Below are 19,144 nucleotides of genomic sequence, written 5' to 3'. Positions count from 1 at the left end.
CTGAACGCTCCCTCCCCCGCAGGTGGACGAGAAGGTACTCAAGTGCAGTCAGGGCGTATCCAGCTTGGCCTTCGCCCTGGCGTTCCTGCAGCGCATGGACATGAAGCCGCTGGTAGTCCTCGGGCTGCCGGCTCCCACGGCGCCCTCCGGCTGCCTTTCCTTCTGGGAGGCCAAGGCACAGCTTGCCCAGAACTGCAAGGTGCTGGTGGATGAGCTGCGGCACAACGCTGCCACTGCCGTACCTTTTTTTGGCGGCGGCTCGGTGCTGGGCGCCGCTGAGCCAGCCCCTCACGCCAGGTTAGTGCGGCCCTGCCTGGCAAGGCGTCCTTAGACGTCGCCCCGCCGCCCGCCCCGCCCCAGCCCCGCGGGCCTGGAGGCGGCCCTCCTGAGCACCACGTCTGGCCCACAGCTACGGTGGCGTCGTCTCCGTGGAGACCGACCTGCTACAGTGGTGTCTGGAGTCCGGCAGCATCCCCATCCTGTGCCCCATCGGGGAGACCACCGCACGCCGCTCCGTGCTCCTTGACTCGCTGGAGGTGACCGCGGCTCTAGCCAAGGCGCTACAGCCCACCAAGATCATCTTCCTCAATAACACAGGAGGCCTGCACGACAGCAGTCAAAAGGTGTGTCCCCTCTGGATGGGCTCCACTCCCGCGACTCCGGGCCTGGCTGAGCCCCTCTTGGGCTCCCTGCTCGCCTCCCAGACGGGCCCCAGAGTCATTCTCAAGCCGGGTGGGTCGGAAAAGGAATGGTGCCCAGATCCAAACCCTCCCGGGCTGAGGGCTCCGGGAGGAAGTGAGGGTAAAGGGGTCCCCAAGGTAGAGTCCGGGGCGCGGGGGGGCAGGGGCGCAGTCCGCGGCCGGCTGCAGGCCAGAGGCTCACCCCCGGGCCTGGACGCAGGTCCTGAGTAACGTGAACCTGCCCGCCGATCTGGACCTGGTGACCAACGCCGAGTGGGTGAGCACCAAGGAACGACAGCAGATGCGGCTCATCGTGGACGTGCTCAGCCGCCTGCCGCACCACTCCTCGGCCGTCATCACCGCCGCCAGCACGCTGCTCACCGAGCTCTTCAGCAACAAGGGTGAGGGGGCGCCTGGGGGTAGACCCGGCGAGACCCGGTTTCAGGGCAGGTAGGCGGGTCTAGGGGAAGTAGGTGGGACTACGGACGATGGACGGAAGTTGAGGGACAGACTGCCAGGGGAAAGCATCTCCCTGTGTGAAAATCAGGTACATGTCTATGCCGACCACAGAAATCACTTCACTGTGAAGAGCTTCCAAAGACGGTCACTGACCCACCGGCTCCTGGCCTATCTGGACCCCCCACCAGGCAGGGCAAATGCAGGAGCCGATGGGACCTGGCTCTTGGGCTCGACTAACCTCTCCCCCTCCATGCCACCCCCAGGGTCCGGGACCCTGTTCAAGAACGCCGAGCGGATGCTGCGGGTGCGCAGCCTGGACAGCCTGGACCAGGGCCGTCTGGTGAACCTGGTCAACGCCAGCTTCGGCAAGACGCTCCGGGACGACTACTTGGCCTCGCTGCGCCCGCGGCTGCACTCTGTCTACGTCTCTGAGGGGTGAGCCTACGGGCCCCAGAGGGCAGGGACCGAGGGACAGAGCCGGGCAGCTTGGGGGCCAAGAAGAGGTCCCAGCCTGCCTCTCCCCTGCTGCGCCAGGTACAACGCGGCCGCCATTCTAACCACGGAGCCCGTACTGGGGGGCACCCCGTATCTAGACAAGTTTGTCGTGAGCTCCAGCCGCCAGGGCCAAGGCTCCGGCCAGATGCTGTGGGAGTGCCTGCGGCGGGACCTGCAGACGCTGTTCTGGCGCTCCCGGGTCACCAACCCCATCAATCCCTGGTAGGTCCCGCCCCAGCCCCGCCCCAGCCCCCACGGCCACGCCCCAAGAAGGCCGGGCTTCCCCCAAGGAAAAGGCCCCACTCCATGTGGCCCCGCATGCCCCAGGGAGCAGACCACACACGGAGTCCGAGCTTGCCCAGAAGCAGGGCACACTTCCACACGCTCTGCCCCACTGCAGCAGATTCCTTGCAGACTCTCCCCGACTAGCCCAGAGTCCTGAGAAATCCTGACCCTCCAGGCTCTATTCCAGGCCCAGCTGCTGCACTGACCCCAGGCCCACTGCATCTCCAGGGGACCATTCTCTCCTTTCTCTTTCCTTCTGCAACTATCCCCTCACCCAGTTCTGTGGGGACCCAGAGGTGAATAAAAATCCCTCCCCTGGAGGCACAGAGAGCAAAGGACATCCTCAGTCTAACCTTCCTAGCCTTGGGACTCCCACAGGTCCACTAACTTCTCTGAGCCTTAGCTGCTTCTCTGTGAAAAGAACATACCACCACCAGCCTCTGAGCTGCTGCTGTAAAGACGAAACCAGATAATAGCAGGTGTCCAGCAGGCGTAGTGAGCACCGGCCTTGCCCTAAAGGCTGCTTCCTCCCCCCACCAGGTACTTCAAACACAGTGATGGCAGCTTCTCCAACAAGCAGTGGATCTTCTTCTGGTTTGGCCTGGCAGATATCCGGGACTCTTACGAGCTGGTCAATCATGCCAAGGGGCTGCCGGACTCCTTCCGCAAGCCAGCTTCTGACCCAGGCAGCTGACCCTCACCGCCCGCCCTGCAGGCCCTGGGACAACCAGGGTGAACCAAAAGCCATGCCTGCTGGAGGTGATCCCAGGCAGCCACAGGCTGGACCACGCTTGATGGCTAAGACATCTGCTGAGAGGAAGCAGCCCCCACTCTACTCTGCCCAGAGGGGGGAGCCCAAGTAGGGACAAGCACAGGAAGAAGGGTGTGTCCAAGACCCCTCCACCACCACCACCACTGGCTCCAAAGCTATAACCAGATGGGCTTCAATTTTCAGTCTAGAGATTTGGGAGGTGAGGGTCGGGGGCTGGCCTTCCAGGGCTCTACTCAGGGCTAACCTTACAGGTGGGCCAGTTTCTGTGGCCTCTGTGCTGTTTTGAGGTTCCCTTGCCCAAAGTATCACCCCGTTTGCTTGATATTCCACCACTTATTTTAATTCCTTTGGGTCTTACAACTTTTCAGGAGGCCTTGATTAAAACACAAATACGTGTCTGAGAGTCAGCTCACACTTGAAAGGAAATGAGCAGTGACCTTCTGGGAGCAAGATCTTGAGGGCTGGAGAAGCAGGGGTCTCCCAGAGGGAAGAGAGAAGCTAAATGAGAGGGAGTGCCCCCAAGATGAACGCTGTCGCCCCCAGAGGGGCTTCCCTCCATCCCACAGACCAGACCAACATCAGCCCCAGCGCTCTTTCCAAGCAAGGCCCAGACTTGGCCCCCACAGCTGCAGGCTGGCTCCATCTGTGGGAACAGAAAACCTCGGCCAGCGGGAGTCCAAAGCCAGTTTCAACCCGCATTTTTGACCCCCCAAAGTGCCAGGCCTCCATACTGGTCGCCGGGTTACTTTCAATCAGGAGGTGCATGGACAAGTAGGGAGAGGACCATCGTGGCACAGCAGGGCCATGACAGAACCAAACCCCAGGAGCAGCCTCTGACTTCCCTCAGGAGAGGGGTGACAGAGAGCACAGCTTTGCGTGGGCATGAGACAGGCCCGACCTGGAATCCAGCCGTGGCTGCATCTGCTCTGTGGCTTGAGGTAAGCTGCTCGCCTTCTCTGAGCTCCCATTTCCTCATCTGTAAGATGTAAAATCCTCACAGTGGACACTTCACGTTAGTTCCCCCCCAACCCCACCCCAGCTGCCCTCACCAAAGATTCCTTCAAAAGAAACCAGGAGGATAAAAGGGGAGGAAAAGGCAAGCTACGACACAGGGACTGAGGGGACGGACCAAAGACAGACTACAGGGAGGATCCTGACCAGACAGCCAAAGGCCTGTGGGAACTCTCAGAACAGAGCAGAGACCACGGGAGGACCAAAGTGGGCCTTAACCAGATGTGGTCTTTCAAGAAACCCAAGATCAATCCCAGCCAATGGCAACATGCCCCGTGGGGAGAACAGAGAAGCAAAGCCAAACGTCTATATAAAATGTTTATTTTTGGAGGACTGTGTGGTCTGGTGTTTCGGAGGGCACTCACCCCAACCAGGCCAACCACAGAGCTGGAAACAGAAGGCAGGAGGCAGGAAGTTGGCTGCTGCCAGCCCTACCCCTGCACACCCCAGACAGGGGCCTGCTCTGCTTTCAAGGTGTGGCGACAGCTAGTGCTATTTCTGCCCCCGGCATACCCTGAGAACTCACATGACTTCTGCAGTGCCCCCCCCCCCCCCCGGCTCCTCTCGGCCCAAGCCACGTGTCAACACACATACTCACTCTCAGTCTCCAAAAAGCACTGTAGATCCTAGCTGCACTTGCCAGGTTCAAAAAGGAATTTTTCACATTTGCTCACTTCCGGTTCATGGTCTTCCTTCCTCTCTCTCCCACTCTCAGTACCCCCACCCGAGCCCTGCCTTACTCCCTTCTCTGAGACAGGAGACCCGGGGAGCAGTTGGCCTCAGGTCTCCTACCAACGAACAGGAAAAAGCCCCTGGAAGGCATCATCATCAGGCCTCCCACCCACCAAGGGCCGAGACCTGCCTCTTACCAACACATACACACACAGCAAAGAACCAAACCAACAGAGCAGAAAGCATAAAGAAACAACTGGGCCAGCAAGGAGGAAGGCAGGGTGGCCCTTGGTGGCTCCCCGCGCCTATCTTGGCCTCTCACCGTGCCGCTCAGCCATCAGTGGCCAGGATGACGGCGGCCCCGAAGATGCCCACACTCTCTCCAAGGAGCTTCATCTGGTTCCAGAACTCAACGCGCTGTGTGTTGTGCCAGTAGGCAACATTGCCGTCAATGAGCAGCATGACTGGGGGCAGCAGTATGGCCAGGATCTGGGCAGCCAGGGTCACGTAGTAGCCTGACAGGAAGGCCAGGGCCAGGACGCCATACAGCACGAAGAACAGCTGGATCATCAGCTCCCCTCCCGGGAGATGGTTCAGATAGGCCAGCCGGTCCTCCTTGCTGTGCTGCAGTGAGTAGGCCTAAAGACACACCGTCCTCTAAGTCTCTCTGGCCAGCTGAGGAGCCTGTCTGGGGATGGCTGCCCCTGAGATGGCACCTGCAACTCGGCCTCTGCCCAGTGGGCTTCTGACTCCCACCTCAGACTTGGGGCTCTCTGAAAGGAGGGCCTGCATCTCCCCCCACCGACTAGGGAGCTCATGAGGTTAGGGCCTGTCTCTCCTCGCCTTCAGGGTTCAGAAGGGCGGAAGTGAGTCTCCACTGCCAGCCTGGGGCTCTCACCTCTGAATCCAGAGCTCTACACATGGGATATGGTGCCCAGTAACTAAGATGAAGCCAAGTGACCTGGAGCCTGTCCACGTCCCCATCACACTGGCTCCGCCTAGGTCCTCCACGAGGGAGGGAGTACCATAACTGGCTACCCTAGGCAACACCCGCCAACTCTAAGCTATAGAGCCCCATCTGGGGTCTGAACCCCAGCAAACCTCTCCTTTGCCCCCTCTCCCAGTCCTCCAGGGGCTGCAGCCATGAGAGGACTAGTCCACCTTGTTCTCCTGACTCTCAGGCTTGGGACTGAATGGTCAGTCGAACCTCTTCTCTTCTCTCTCTGGTGGCAATAATGTTGGAAGAAGGGACTCTGAGCCAGGTCTCAGGCACTTGAAGGGCCCTGAGGCCCAAAAGCCGGCTGGGGCAGCTCCCAGGAGGCAGACCATCAGGAACTACATGCAAGGCCTTATTCTGCCCACCTCCCTGCGTTCTGCCAGGCAGGGGTTCAAACCTCACCCCCAGGCAAGCACTTCCAGCCAACAGTCCCCCAACCTACCACGCAGATGAGGTAGATGCCCAGGAACACCTGGCCGGTGGACTGGAGGGAGCGGCTGCGGGGTTTCCGGCGGTAGAGCTCCCCGGCGCCGCTGGCCAGCACAAGAAAGCCGCCGATGATAGCAACTGTGCGTGAGTACATACGGACCTGGACCGAGGTGAGGGGACCCCAGTCAGGGACTGTAGCCACCACGTTTCTCCTGGCTGTCCAGAGCACAGAACTGCCCGTCTCTACGAATCCCATTCCATCTGATGAACCCTCTTACCATTTCCAAGTGTGGTGGGCACGTGCAGCAGAGATAGATAACTCTTTTTATCAGAAGTGGAAACTGAGGCCCAGAGGGGTTAATAAAATTGTCCAAGGTCCTACAGAAAGTGGCAGAACCTAGATACCAAGAGTTGCCCCCTCTGCACCTCCAGGTGTACAGACTCGAATCCCAATGTTCTTTCTGCTATATAGTATAGTCTGTCCCATGAAAACACCATTGATCCCATTGTCCGGTAGCTGTTCACACATCTGCCTCCGCTACCGGCCCCTTCCTTTGCCTAGGATCGCCTACAAGCTTGCAGCGCCTGGCACAGGTCCTGGCACTGTCTGGTTTACATGTTGTACTAAATTAATTAAATTTCATAAAATCAGATGGTAGGAACCGGTACTCTCCAAAGTCCCTTTTGCCCTATAGCCTGACATTACTAAACTAATAGTATAAAGGGTTCTGGTCTCATCTGCAAAGCTAACTGCGGTGTGACTTTGGGAAAGTCTGTTTCTCATCTTCAGACCTCAGTTTTCACACCCTGAAAGGCAGTCTTGTGTGCTCTCTAAGGTCCTTTCATCCTTGCAGTCTCTAATAATCTCCACAAGCCTGGGGGTTCTGCCTTCCCAGGCTTCACACTATGCACCTGGCTAGCACCATGCATTACCTAAATGCCCCGGGGCACTGGGTACTGGCCTCGGGCTCCCCATCCCCCTAGCGAAGTCCCGTCTTGGGCCGAGGTGCTCACCTTCAGCCAATCCCCGTAGTGGACGTAGCCCCCGATGTAGGCGGCGTAGGTGCTAATGGCCAGCTGGAGGGCCGCCCCCAGCGCGAACCAGCGCCGCTTCACTCCAAAGGACATGAAGCTGGCGCACAGCACGGCCGCCCCCAAGTCGAAGTACAAGTAGGGCACTGGGATGTCGGGCTTCCTGCGAGCCGGAGAGGGGAAGAAGCAACGAGGACAGAATGAAGCGGGAGAAGAGCCTTGAGACCCCTTTGAGTTCCCACAAGCTCCACTGCCCCCTAAACCGGAGGCCCTTCTCACGGCCAGGACCCCTGCACTACGCTCGATGCCCACCTTGCCCCAGACCACAGCCCCTAACAAGCCCGAGGTCCCAACGCTTCCCCAGCCCAAGGGTCCCAACTTCTTCCCCACCTCACCGCACCCCCGTTCTTGGGACGGACCGTAACGCCCCCCACCGTGCTGGGCGGCCGCGTGGGCCCGCTCACCGGCGCGCCTCGGCCCTCTCAGCGTACAGCATGAGCTGGCTGAAGCAGCCCCAGAAGGGGCAGCGCGTGAGCAACACCGAACCCAGCTGCATGATCAGCTGCAGCATCCACCGTCGCGAACCCATCTTCGACGCCATCTTGGGGAAGGGCAGTCCGCTGCGGCGTCACCCCGGACAGGGAGGCTGGCGCAGGGATGCGACACGCAACTTCCGGGTCTCGCGAAGCGGCGGGGGGCGGGATGGGGAGGGGGGGTGAGGGCAGCATTTTTCCCTTCCGACGGGAAACAATGCTCTCGCTCTCAGTTCCGGACTGAAGCATGTGTTCCTGCTGCGGAGCTCAGCCTTTCCCTCTGCTGATGGACTTAAGGATCCCTCCTCGTGGCTACAAAATTGAAAACTAGACTAGAGGAAGTAACAGTGGGTTCAGGTTATCAGAACCGTGGGCGAACTAGTCTTTAGATGCTGCTAAACCTGGGCTCCAATCCTAACCCCAACCCCAACAGACTTGGGGCATATGGCCCGCACTTTCTAAGACCCATCTGTAAAATGGAGAGGACAGCTACCTCGCAGCGTTGTTAAGAGGTTTAAATGTGGCAGTGTTGGTACCAGCTCATAGTAGGGGGTAGATACATGATGTAAACACACACACAAAGTCTCTCTACTTCTGTTTAATTTCAGAGTAAGGTGTTCTCTTGGCTAAGTCTTTTGTAGAGAAGTTTGGTCTCCGTCTGTCTCCCCTCTGTCCCGTGAGAGAAGAGCAAGATCTGATGTGGACACACGGGACATCTCAAATCAGTCATCCTCTCCAGCTCCAATGCTCCCGCTAACCACCGCCATTTGTTGGTTTAACTGCAGCAGGCTTCCACCTGGCCTCCCCAGCTTCTCCATTGGCCTCCTTTATTCTTAGCTCCCCTATTTTATGTTTTCATAACATCAGGTACCCTTCCTTTGAAATCCTCAGCACAATGGCAATTGTGTATTCCGGATTCTTTGTTAGCAACCAGACTAACCCTAGACTGCGAGCTTTATGGGGGCAAGGACAGTGTCTGGTTTCTGTATACTGTTATATCCTCACAGCCTAGTGTACAGGATGCATTCAGGAAATACATGCTAAATAGATAAATGAACAAAAGATGTTGCCACTCGGTCTCACTCATGGTAGGTATTCAGTAATTATTTGTTCAGTAAGTGGGCTAAAGTTCTGGGCACTCCAGGATTGCGACCACAAAGCCACCCCCGCCCATCTTCCTGCACCCCCCCACCACCACCCTGCCACACACAAACTCATCTTCCAATATCAAAGTTAAGACTCTACAAGCACGCCCACCAGGCTATTTAATTCAGGTCTGTTTGCTTCCAGTTCCCTGGCGTGGGGAGAGGAGCCTCATGTGAATTAAAAATTCCCACTCAGCCAGCCAAAGCTACACAAAACACGCCTCACATCTTATTTTTCACAGTCATTGGGATAAAGCCTGCACGTAACGGAAACGTGAGGGAGGGATAGATATATCCATGCAAAATCTAGGAAATGGGATTGTGTACATGCATGCTGGGGTGAGGGAAAGGAATGTCCAGATGAAGGGAATGAGAAAAAACCTGGATGAAAAGCCATTTTGTCTACCTGCCCCCAATGCGCCAGTGACAACCACATGAGGTAAGTTTTCCACAGGCACAGTGGAATCCCACATCTGTACTGTGGAATTTCCACAGTACAGAATCAAACTTTCAACTGGTTTTATCTTTCCATCTCTTCAGCCCAATCCCAGTTCAAATGTGACAAGAATGCACAGCCCTCAGGAAGGAGCTAAGGTGCTGAGGAGGACCTGAATTGGGACGGCGTATGCCCATAAAATAGTTGTAGGAGCCTGGCTGGGTTGTGCCCACAGGAGCAATACCCCTACCCCACCCCACCATCCTTATGACTTTCGCAATGGCAGCGGCCGGGGACATTTGTGGGGAGGGGCAGGAGACTGGGATTCATGAAGCTCCCCTTGGTACCCATCCCACCCTAATTCCCTCTGGTCTTCAGTCTCTGCCTTCTACTCGCCCTAGTCCCCAGAAGGTTGTTAAGTACTAAGGGCCAAATCCCTTTCTAGGGCTAGGAAAGATGCTGGCATTTTGTTAGGTCAGAGAATAGGTGAGTGGGAGGGTCAGAGGCCCTGCGAGGGGAACACGGCCATTTGTCCCCTCTCCCCTCCCACCACCACCACTCTTCCCATTCCTGCCCAGGGTGACAACTCGGCTGGAAAGACTTCTGAAGAACAGCCCTGTTAGTCGTCTACATCTCTATCTGCTCTCCCTCCTCCGGCTGCCTCCACTTCTCTCTGCAGCAGCCCTTACCTCTCCAGCGGGCTCTCTGCCTCCCCAGCTCCTCTAGAGCCCCACCTGCACTTGCGCTGTGCCACGACCAGAGCCACAGTGACCAGCACGGTGCCCAGGATACCCCGCATGGTAGCTGTCTCAGGCAGGCAGTGCCAGGCCTCCACACTGCTCAGCACCACCCCCAACCGCTGAGGGCCAAGACAAGTCAGGTTGCCCAGGTTGGCCACCCACAAGTGCCACAGGTTGTCCAAGCTTCCCAAAGGCCCACTGCAGGTCGCAGTCTTGCACCCAGGGGTGATTGGCCAGCAGCAGCCACATGCCCACCATCCAGACGTCTGTAGTCACCTTGAAACTGAAGTGTGGCAACCAGTTGTCTACAAGAGGAGGATGCCCAGCGCCAACAAGGCTGCCGAGACCTCAGCCTCCAGCTCACTGGTGTCATTCCCAGCCAGAGAGGACCTCTAGGCCTGGTATGGTGGCCAGGCCACACGTAGCAGTTTCCAGCTGGCAAGAGCCAGTGTAGACAGAAGAGGCCCCAAGCCTGGCTGTGCCTTGCTCGGTCAGCCAGTTGGGACTCAGGTCGAACTGCTCCAGGTTCCCCAGGCCCCACAGGCTGCATCTTATCTCACAGATAAGCAGGTTGTGAGATCCAGGAGGAGCATAGAGCCCAGGGTGGTGAAGGAGTCCAGGGGCAGGAGGGCCAGCTGGTTGTGGCTGAGGTAACGGCTCCACGAAACCCAGGCCCCCCCCGGGCTGCACCGGCCAGATCCCACAGGACACTGGGAGAAAGCAGCAGACCCACAGTCCCCACAGGCCCTGGAAGGAGCCATGCAGCAGGTAACTCAGAGTATCGTGGCCAAGAGCCACTCTGCCAGAGCTTGGGAGGGGGGCTGAGTGGGGGGAGCCCCCACAGTCCACCACACCACCTGCGGTTGGACAGGTGCAGGGTGCTGGACGCACTGCTGCCAGAGTGCCGAGTAAGGCCGTGGCCACTGTGAGAAAGGAGTGGCCACACCTGCCCCATCCTGGCCCCATGAGGGGCCGGGATGACGATGGCCTGAGGCTGCATCAGGCAGTCATGGATACACAGACTCGTGCCTCACTCCTCCACCCAGGACTCTGGGGAAGTGTGGGCATGCTAGGGAGAGGAAAAAGAGATACCATTCAGGGGTCTCACCATTTGCCATGTCCCCCAACATGGTCTTATGGACACCTCCCTCCATCTCGCATAATTCAACCTGCTACCAAGGTTCTGGCGAGAGCTGTCGAAGCCCGAGACCCCGGGATTCTGATCCCCTACCCCAGCCACCTCTCATTCCCTTATGCCTACTAGGATGAAAAGCCATCAGGGAAGATGGCCTTTTTAAACCCCAGTACCCCTTCTTTCCTCCCACCCTATCCCCATCCCCACTTATTTCCCACACAGTCCAGGAGCAACTCTGCCGTCTCCTGCCCCTAAACACTCCCTGGGTCACTCAACCAGCCAACATTTGCAGAGTCCCTGTTCTGCAAGAGGACACAGCCTTGACTAGATCTGGGCCTAACCTGGCCACTGAAGTCAGGGCCTCAGGCCATGACGTTCAATGCACTCACCTGTATTCCTGGCACCACCTGCCAAGTGCAGCCCCAGCCCAGGAACAGCAGTGGAAAGAATCTCAGCTCTAGTTACCTGCCCTCGTGGCCGCCCACTGCCCCAAGCAGTAAAGAGGTCAGGGAAGCCATAGTGCTGAGGGTGGGGATGGGGGGTGGGGTGGGCAGGACAGGTTGAGGACATCTCCAAGGCCTTGGGGCCTTATAACCAGGGGAGCAGGATCCTGCCCTGCCTTTCTAAAAACACCACTCCTCACCCCACCATGGCCCTCTCCCTTTGAGCCCCACACCCTGGTCTATCGCTTGTCAGGATGGCAGCCTGAGGTCCCTTGGAGGCCTCAAGTCACCACACCTCACATCCACAAGTCAAAAAGGAGCCAGGCATCTTCTCTTTCATTCTATACTGCCTGCCTGAGAAATCTGCCATCATCTGTAATTCACCTAGGTCTTCTCTGGACACAAAGGAAGGAAATACTCTCTCTTGTTCTCACTAGACCAAAGGTCAAAATACTCCGTTCTGGCTTTTGAAGTGTCCAGCATTGCTTTCTGAAACAGAGGGGTCTGGGGACAGGGTGTCTGTACTCAGCACTTCTGCCTTGCCCTAGGAGGCCAACTAAACAAGTTTCTTTCTAGGTTCCCTGGCGTGCTCACTAGCCCCACCCAGCAAACTCTTCAGAGAATTGTAAGGGCCACATGGAAGAGATGGTTACCAAGGGCCAAGCATCTCACTCAAGGCTTCATTTAATCCTCAACTGAGACACTCATTCTACAGAGGAAACAAACGCTTGGCAAGGATACAGACGCTGCCAAGTCATACTGCTAACCAGTGGCAGAGATGAAATCTGACCTAACCTAGACCCGTCTGAATCCAGCCATGCTCCTGAGCAGTAACCCACAGCGCCCAAAGCCTGGGCCAGTGTCCCACATGCCAGCCGAACACCCCTCAAAGAAGGTAAGGCCCACGGGTGAATAGCACAGATTATCTCCAGAATGGGAAGAGCAGCTGAGCCGCCATCGACCTAGGATATGAAGCTGAGCCTTTGGTTGATCAGATTTGAGCCCCTTTGAATGAGTTCAAGTGATCTGGTTCAAGGAAATTATAGTGAAAATTTTGAAAAATCACTGTCAATAATCTTTGAGAGGTGCCTGGCCAGCTCAGTCCCTGGAACGTGCAACTCGTGATCTTGGGATTGGGAGTTCAAGCCCCACTTTGGGTATCGAGATTACTTAAAAAAAGAAAATCTTTTTTAAAAATTATAATAATGTTTAATGGATGCCTGGGTGGCTCAGTCGGTTAAGCATCTGCCTTCAGCTCAGGTCGTGATCCCAGGGTCCTGGCATCGAGTCCCACATCTCCCTCCCCCTCTGCCCCCTGCTCATGATCTAGCTCTCTCTCACTCTCTCTCTAATAAATAAGATCTTTTTTTTTTTTTAAGATTTTATTTATTCATTTGACAGAGAGAGAGAGACAGCCATCAAGAGAGGGAACACAAGCAGGGGGAGTGGGAGAGGAAGAAGCAGGCTCCCAGCGGAAGAGCCTGACGTGGGGCTCGATCCCAGAACACCAGGATCACGCCCTGAGCCGAAGGCAGACTCTCAACGACTGAGCCACCCAGGCGCCCCCTAAATAAGATCTTTTAAAAAAATAAAATTTAAATTTAAAATTATAATAATCTTTGAGAAAATATTACAAACTGAAGGTTGCCAGAGACTTGAGCTCAGCAAAAGTTCCAATTTTCAAAAGTCAGACAAGTGTGACAACAGTTAACAAAATTCAGAAAGGTTCATTGAGCATGTTGTGTGAGCAGTTACCTAGAACACAGGGACCACCAGCTGCCCGCATGAGCGCACCAAAAATAAGTTATACTCAAACAACTTCAATTCCTTTTTTGATAGGGTAACTAGATGACTATCATAGATAAACATCTGAACTTTATACAGTCTCTCATTACATTCCTTGGGATAATGAAAACACAGAAGATAGTTTATACAAATTAGAATTAATACAACATTGGGATGGATAACTACTATATTATAAAATCAAGATTTTTTTAAAAGCTCTTAATAGGCTAGAATAGTTGGCTGAAAAAAGCCATTTCACTGGAGAAGACAAGAGAGCTCCCAGTCACATCTGCGTGCCCCTCACCCAGGGGCTGCGAGGAAAAGAAACATCCTGAAGAGCAAGGACTAGCGTGCTGGCGACCTGAGCTCTAGCCACAGCTCTAGAAAGGAGCTGCTGCTTAGAGGACAAAAGGGCACAGGACCACATGTTGTTTCTCAAAGCAGTGAGCTCCCCATCAATGAAAGTGTTCAAGTAAAGACAGTCTGTCGAGGATGCTGCAGAAAGGATATTTAAACTGGAAGACAGGGGCACCCAGGTGGCTCAGCTGGTTAAGCATCTGCCTTCGGCTCCGGTCATGATCCCAGGGTCCTTGGATCGAGCCCTGCATTGGGCTCCCTGCTTGGCGGGAAGCCTGCTTCTCCGTCTCCCACTCCCCTTCCTTGTGTTCCCTCTCCCGCTGTCTCTGTCAAATAAATAAACTCTTTAAAAAAAATTATAAACTGGAAGGCTGGACTATTATTCCCTAGGAGCCACGACATCCCTGGCATTTCTAAGTCAGGATATCTGTGCTGAGCTTGCTACTGCCCGGGCCATCTGGCCCTGGAAGCATCCTCTATGTGCGCACTGTTCACATGCTGACTTCTGGCTTATCCTTCCCATAGCCAGGACACAAGGATGACAGCAGGACACTTTCAGAAAGGCTAATCTGAACAAAAACCAAAGTGTATCTGAGGACAGCCTCCACCTGCAGGGGTGAAAGGTTCATTACTACAGTCACTCCCTTGCCGATATCCGCAGCCGCACTCCCTTCTCCCTCCATGGCGCACACGCGATGAACACCCTTGGTCGCACCCAGCTCTCCACCTTCTGCGTCTGCACCTCAGTCGCTCGACTGAGCTTTGTGGGTTACCACAAAGTCACACGATGTGCATCTGGTTACACCCTAAATGCACGAGTACGGACCTCAGCAATCACGGCATTTCTGTCCTGTGTTTACTGAACCACTAGACCCGCACTCCTTCACCCTCAGCTCCCTGTCAGATCTACGAACTCACCAGCAACCGTGAGCAGCTTCCTCTTTATAGTGGAAGAAGGGGCCCCTCCCATCAGAGGCCGAAACATCTTCTGCGGCCATGGATCTCGTCTCCCACCCCCCTGGAGTGCACGACGAGGTAATGAGTCCTGAACACCCAGCCCCAGCCCAGTCCTCCCCGCTGAACGCCAGGCCTGTTCTCTCGCTGCCCAGCTGCCATCTGCTCTTCAGGGTTTCGCAGGTAAGACAAACAAGGCAAAACGAGACTCTTGATTTTTCCACAAACCTCTTTCTCGTTGTTCGCCATCCACACAGAAGCCGCTCTCGGTTCCTCTTCCCCTCACCACCTCGACCTCAAAACTTCTCCATCAGCAAGCCCTGTCAGTCGTGAAGTCATCCATCTGTCACCACCACGTCCCGCCTGGATGACCACAACAGCCTCGGAATGCAGCGGTCTGTTTCCCCCTTTGCTGCCTGACAGACTAAAGCCCTCGACAGCTTCCGACCCTCCAACAGCTCCTCACCGTGCCAACAACAGAGTCCAGTCCCTACGACGGCAACGAGGCCCTGCGTGATCCGCTCCTGCTCACGAGGCTTCAGCACCTATCTTCTAGTAGTTACTGAACACCCCAAGCTCTTAGCACCCTCAGCTTAGCGCCTGCTGTTCCCCCTAGCCAAGCACTCTTGGCTGGCACCTTGTTCAGATTTCACCTTCCATGACATCTCAAGAGACCATCCCAGAACATTCTCTTCAGAGCAGTACACGTACCTCCCCACAGTAGGCATGAGCGGCTACTTGAAACGAGGACGGAGACCAGGACCAAGGGGGTCAGATTCGAAAAGAAGCCACCACTTGTTAGTCCCTCCACTGAAACTAACTGCAGGAGTCAGCATCAGAAAAGTTAATTGGAGAGGTCAGTTGAGAAGTCACTAGAAATATGCCTCACCCTCACCTCACTTCACCAGTTCAGAAGAGATTTAGTTCCCCTTTAGACTTTCCAACAAAACTGAAAATGACAGGAAAGTGGACAGGAAGGCCAAAGCCCGACCAGGGTCGGTCCCAGCTGCTGAAGTACGCTCCCAAGAAACCTGAGGGAGAGCCTGGCTGCTCCCACCTTGCTCTTCAGCTCCCCGGTCCTTTACGGATCCCTTGTCCTCTTCCAAGCTTGACCTCAAATCCCACTCTGTCCTGGATTGCTTTTCATCTTGACTCAGGCAACTCATCCAGTTATGAGCCTGGTGACTCTCTAACTTCTACCTTCAGTCCTACTCAACAGCTGGGTGCTAGGGAGTGATACAAAAGCGAGTACGTCATCGGCCTTGCCCTGGAGCCTCAAAATTCCCCATGAGACCGCTCAAGGAAAATCTGAACAAGTAACTATAATGCGAGTCGTACATGCCACAGGACATGAGCGATACAAAAAAACTCTAGGACTCGCCTTCCATTTTGTCAAGGATGGCTTCGCCGGTGGCTCTGAAGCAAGGCATTACAGGATAAGACGGACGAGATAAAGCCGGATGGGCTGGGAGTGATCGGAGAGATCACCTGGCCCCTACCGTTCTAAGATGCTAAGATTAGAGCGCACTTGTGAGCTGGGGATGACGCAACTGGTTGGCCAGTCTCTTCTGACGTTGTGAAGTACACTGCCTTGTCAGCAGTGCAAGGGGTGCAGAGAAGAAATGTTTTACAATCTGGACAACATGAAGATGTTTGCCATGGGGCGTGGGAGTGCGAAAACATTTGCCTTATTTCCTAGCTTTCTCTAATGAGCCATGTAAGGCTTTTCTAATAAAAAAAAAAAGAGCACACTCGTTTTGAAGCATGGTTACCCAGCAGCAGTCTATGACCAGCGGATGGCAGCCCGACAGCATCCTCTTCTCCCCCGTAAGGTACCCGGTGCTATTATGTCGGACCCCTTACGGTTAGGCAGTACACACTGATGATTTCAAGTTTCTCAAAGGAGAATTCTCTGCCACGAGCAGCCCCCAGCAGTGACGAGAAAGCAAGCCCACCATGTAAACAACGATCATGCTTCAACCCTGATGACCAATTCCAGTTCTCAGACCTGCCCTTGCCACTCTCGCCACCTGCATGTTGCAGGTCCCAGCCTCATGCGTTAGCACCACCACGTCCCCCACGTCAACGAGACAGGAGGTTCTAGCCCTGGGTAGGACTGAAAGCTCTCTGTATCTTCCTTTGCTAACTCGTAGGTCTTGTGGAAGAACAGATTGCAACACACATATTCTTAACTTCAAAAACGTCAAGGAGCCTTTACCCTGAATCACTGGCTCCAGGCTGGAGCCCCTGACCTAATACCACAGTGCCCGGGCAATTTTCAAAGCTGCTCGGCCTCTTCACGGCACAAACTCGGTATCGGCTCCTTGTGGGAATGCTCCTTTACCCTACTGACTGCATCTTCACCACAGCAGTAAACCCAAGGGCACGCGGCAGTGGGGACGGAGGTCATCGGGTGCTGGGGTGGAGAGGTCTGTGTGTCCTGGGCGAGGGAGACACTGCAGAGCTACCTGCACACGTGTCATCAGGGACGCGAGCCCTCTGCACCACACTCTTCGACGGTTCGGTGTTCTTCCCATCTAGCGCGCCATTTCTGCCACTCTCCCCCGTCTGTGTCCCATCCTACACCGGGCAACAAGTAAGGAGTGTACATGCCATCAGTTTGCAAAGTCATGGAGCGGCATTAGGGGCCCACAGGGGGATAGAAGCCTGGGGTTTTGCTCCAGCTCTGCCATCACGGGTAGCAGTGGTTCTCGGGACAAGTCACTGAGCCCTGTGGAACCCACTCTCCTTCTGTAAAAGGGGTGGGTTTCATGTTGTCATCAAAGGAACTCCCAAGACTGCAGGGCAGAGGTAGAGGTGAGATCTGTGAGACAGAAGGCAGGACTGAGACACCCCCGACCCTTGCCCAACTGCATTACGTCATCAGCCTCATTGAAAACGCCATCTAAAGACAGACTTCTGAAACAAAACCGGAGCCTCTGACAATCACCTGATCCAATCTCCTCCCGACTCAACCATCCCGGGACCAAGCTCACACTTACAGAGCACCTTCTAGGCATCAAGCATTTTCAAGATCCTTAGCCTTCCACACCAACTCTAGGGGACGGGGATGAGCTCCATGCTGACCACTCAGACTGGTGAAATGACTTACCCACAATCTCAACATGAGGAAAGGGAGGTGTAGGGATTTAAGCCCAACTATTTATGCCTCCAAAGCCCTTGCTCTTTCTTTACCTCACTGCCTTTCACACCGTCCTAACTCCACCTCTTGAAGGGTTTCAAGTTCCCCCACATCATTTCATAAACTAAAACTAGAGTCAAAAGTACTCCCTACCAGAAGTAGTTGGTACCTACGGTCTTCCATTCACAGACCTAAAGACGAACGAGGAGGCAGCGATGGTGTGGGTGCATGACACAGAGCTTCCTCCCAGGCTTCGCTTTTCCATTGACCACATTCACTCCTTTAACGGCATCTCTTAGGGTTTCTAGAGCTTAAGGTCTCTCTTCTGTCTCTTTCATCTTTTCCAGAAGCTTACACTTCCGTGCAGACTAGATCAAAGGCCTGGTACTTTAAATCTAGCTCTGGCCAATGGCAGATGAAAGTACACTTCTCAGTCTTCTCTTTTCTTCCAAACAGCCCATAATAAACAGCCTCATGTACATGCCCACCCCTCTGTGCTCCTACCCCACTCACACACACCTCCCAACCCTGGAAACCCTTCTTAAATTATACACTTTGCACTGTATCTCTGGGTGAGCTCCAGGGGGTGGAAGGAGAGAGGGTAAAGAGTACAGAAGCACAGAATCTAAAGGGAAAGATTACCCAGACACTCCCCCCCTTACCCCCCCCCCCGGGGTCTCTAAAGCACGTACAAACCTGAGACATGAGTGATGGTTAAAAAAATTTGGGTTTTATTGTTTTTGCTAAAACAATACTAAAAAAAAAAAAAATTTCATTTTGAAGGCAGGGCTTGAATTATTTAATTTTGATCCATTTATTTAATTAAAAAAAAAAAGGAAGGGGAAAGAGATCATGGCCAAAAAGATAGTAGTTAACCCCCACCCCACCCCCAAAGCTCTAGCCAGTCACATGAGCATCACCCACTTCCCACTAGGTGCCTGATATTCAGCTGGTGGCGCGCTCTGCCCCACGGGACTGCCCTGAAGGCACAAGGGCACCGCGAGCCAGTTTTCGCGCTCAGCAGGTTAGTCAAACCAGACAAACCGGTGGGCTAAAGTCCAGAAGTTCTCTCCAGGTTTTCTGCCCATTGGCTGAGCACATACAAACTATCATAAGCTTGTAAAATTTAAGGGGGGTGGGGAAGGGCATAAAAGCAGGAGGTTGGTGGGAGAAGAGAAACTACAGGTCACCCAAGCTTTCTCCTGGGCTAGTGGCTCTGGATACAGACTTCGAGAGACCGGGAGAGGTGGGCTCCAGGTTTCTTATGGAAGAAAATCATCCTTCGAGGAGGAGCTGAGACGTGCCATGCAAAAGAGTTCTTCCTGCAGAGGGCACAGGAGACAGGGCAGCGGACTCTCCCATCTAGGAGACGGGAGTGTGGTGAGGAAGTTCTTCTAGTACCATGAAGTAAGACAAAAGGCAGAGGGAGAATCCTGAGGTTCTGGCCCAATGTGAGACTGGTACACACACACGGTAAAAGACTAAAAAGCCATCAGGAACCCTCACAGCCGAATCCCACCTGCAAACACTGGCTCTAGAAAGTGCTGCAGAAGATTCTTGCTGTGAACCAAGTCAAGTTAGTTGCCTGGCTATAGGTGGTGGGGAGGGTAATACGTTTTTATTTTCGAAGGGATGAGGTGGG

At 54.8% G+C, this 19,144-nt stretch overlaps 2 protein-coding genes across 3 annotated transcripts in view; one reads left to right on the top strand and one right to left on the bottom strand.

Annotated features, from left to right (window-relative positions):
- NAGS (N-acetylglutamate synthase) overlaps window positions 1-2,805 on the top strand; it is a 3,785-nt gene extending 980 nt beyond the window's left edge. The window contains exons 2-7 of the mRNA XM_040639868.1: window positions 23-297; window positions 410-623; window positions 901-1,081; window positions 1,403-1,574; window positions 1,674-1,856; window positions 2,460-2,805. Of these exons, the coding sequence (XP_040495802.1) occupies window positions 23-297; window positions 410-623; window positions 901-1,081; window positions 1,403-1,574; window positions 1,674-1,856; window positions 2,460-2,613 (1,179 nt within the window). The 3' untranslated portion in view covers window positions 2,614-2,805. The remainder of the gene's footprint in view (window positions 1-22; window positions 298-409; window positions 624-900; window positions 1,082-1,402; window positions 1,575-1,673; window positions 1,857-2,459) is intronic.
- Window positions 2,806-3,009: 204 nt separating this feature from the next.
- Window positions 3,010-7,463, bottom strand: TMEM101 (transmembrane protein 101). Of its 2 annotated transcripts, XM_008693532.2 has the most exons (5): window positions 7,297-7,463; window positions 6,815-6,995; window positions 5,814-5,960; window positions 4,697-5,013; window positions 3,010-3,667 (listed from the first exon to the last, which is right to left on the bottom strand). In XM_008693532.2, exons 1-4 carry the CDS (start codon window positions 7,431-7,433, stop codon window positions 4,705-4,707), a joined length of 774 nt encoding a protein of 257 aa, XP_008691754.1. In that variant the 5' UTR covers window positions 7,434-7,463; the 3' UTR covers window positions 3,010-3,667; window positions 4,697-4,704. The 2 variants fall into 2 exon arrangements, with proteins under 2 accessions (XP_008691754.1, XP_008691752.1); XM_008693530.2 differs by lacking the exon at window positions 3,010-3,667 and having other exon boundaries at window positions 4,008-5,013.
- Window positions 7,464-19,144: the final 11,681 nt, after the last annotated feature.

Source organism: Ursus maritimus, unplaced genomic scaffold (genome assembly GCF_017311325.1).
Source record: "Ursus maritimus isolate PB19 unplaced genomic scaffold, ASM1731132v1 scaffold_24, whole genome shotgun sequence".
NCBI classification, from domain to species: domain Eukaryota; kingdom Metazoa; phylum Chordata; class Mammalia; order Carnivora; family Ursidae; genus Ursus; species Ursus maritimus.
The sequence above is the reverse complement of the archived record's forward strand: the minus strand, read 5'-3'. Positions and strand labels throughout refer to the sequence as shown.

Bases quoted from the DNA above. Each gene is read 5' to 3' on its own strand.
- TMEM101 (XM_008693532.2), bottom strand. From the start codon at position 7,433: ATGGCGTCGAAGATGGGTTCGCGACGGTGGATGCTGCAGCTGATCATG. The intron at 6,996-7,296 runs GTGAGCGGGCCC...TCCGGCTCGCAG, and splicing joins GAGAGGGCCGAGGCGCGCCG to GAAGCCCGACATCCCAGTGC. The intron at 5,014-5,813 runs GTAGGTTGGGGG...GTGTGTCTTTAG, and splicing joins GCATCTACCTCATCTGCGTG to GCCTACTCACTGCAGCACAG.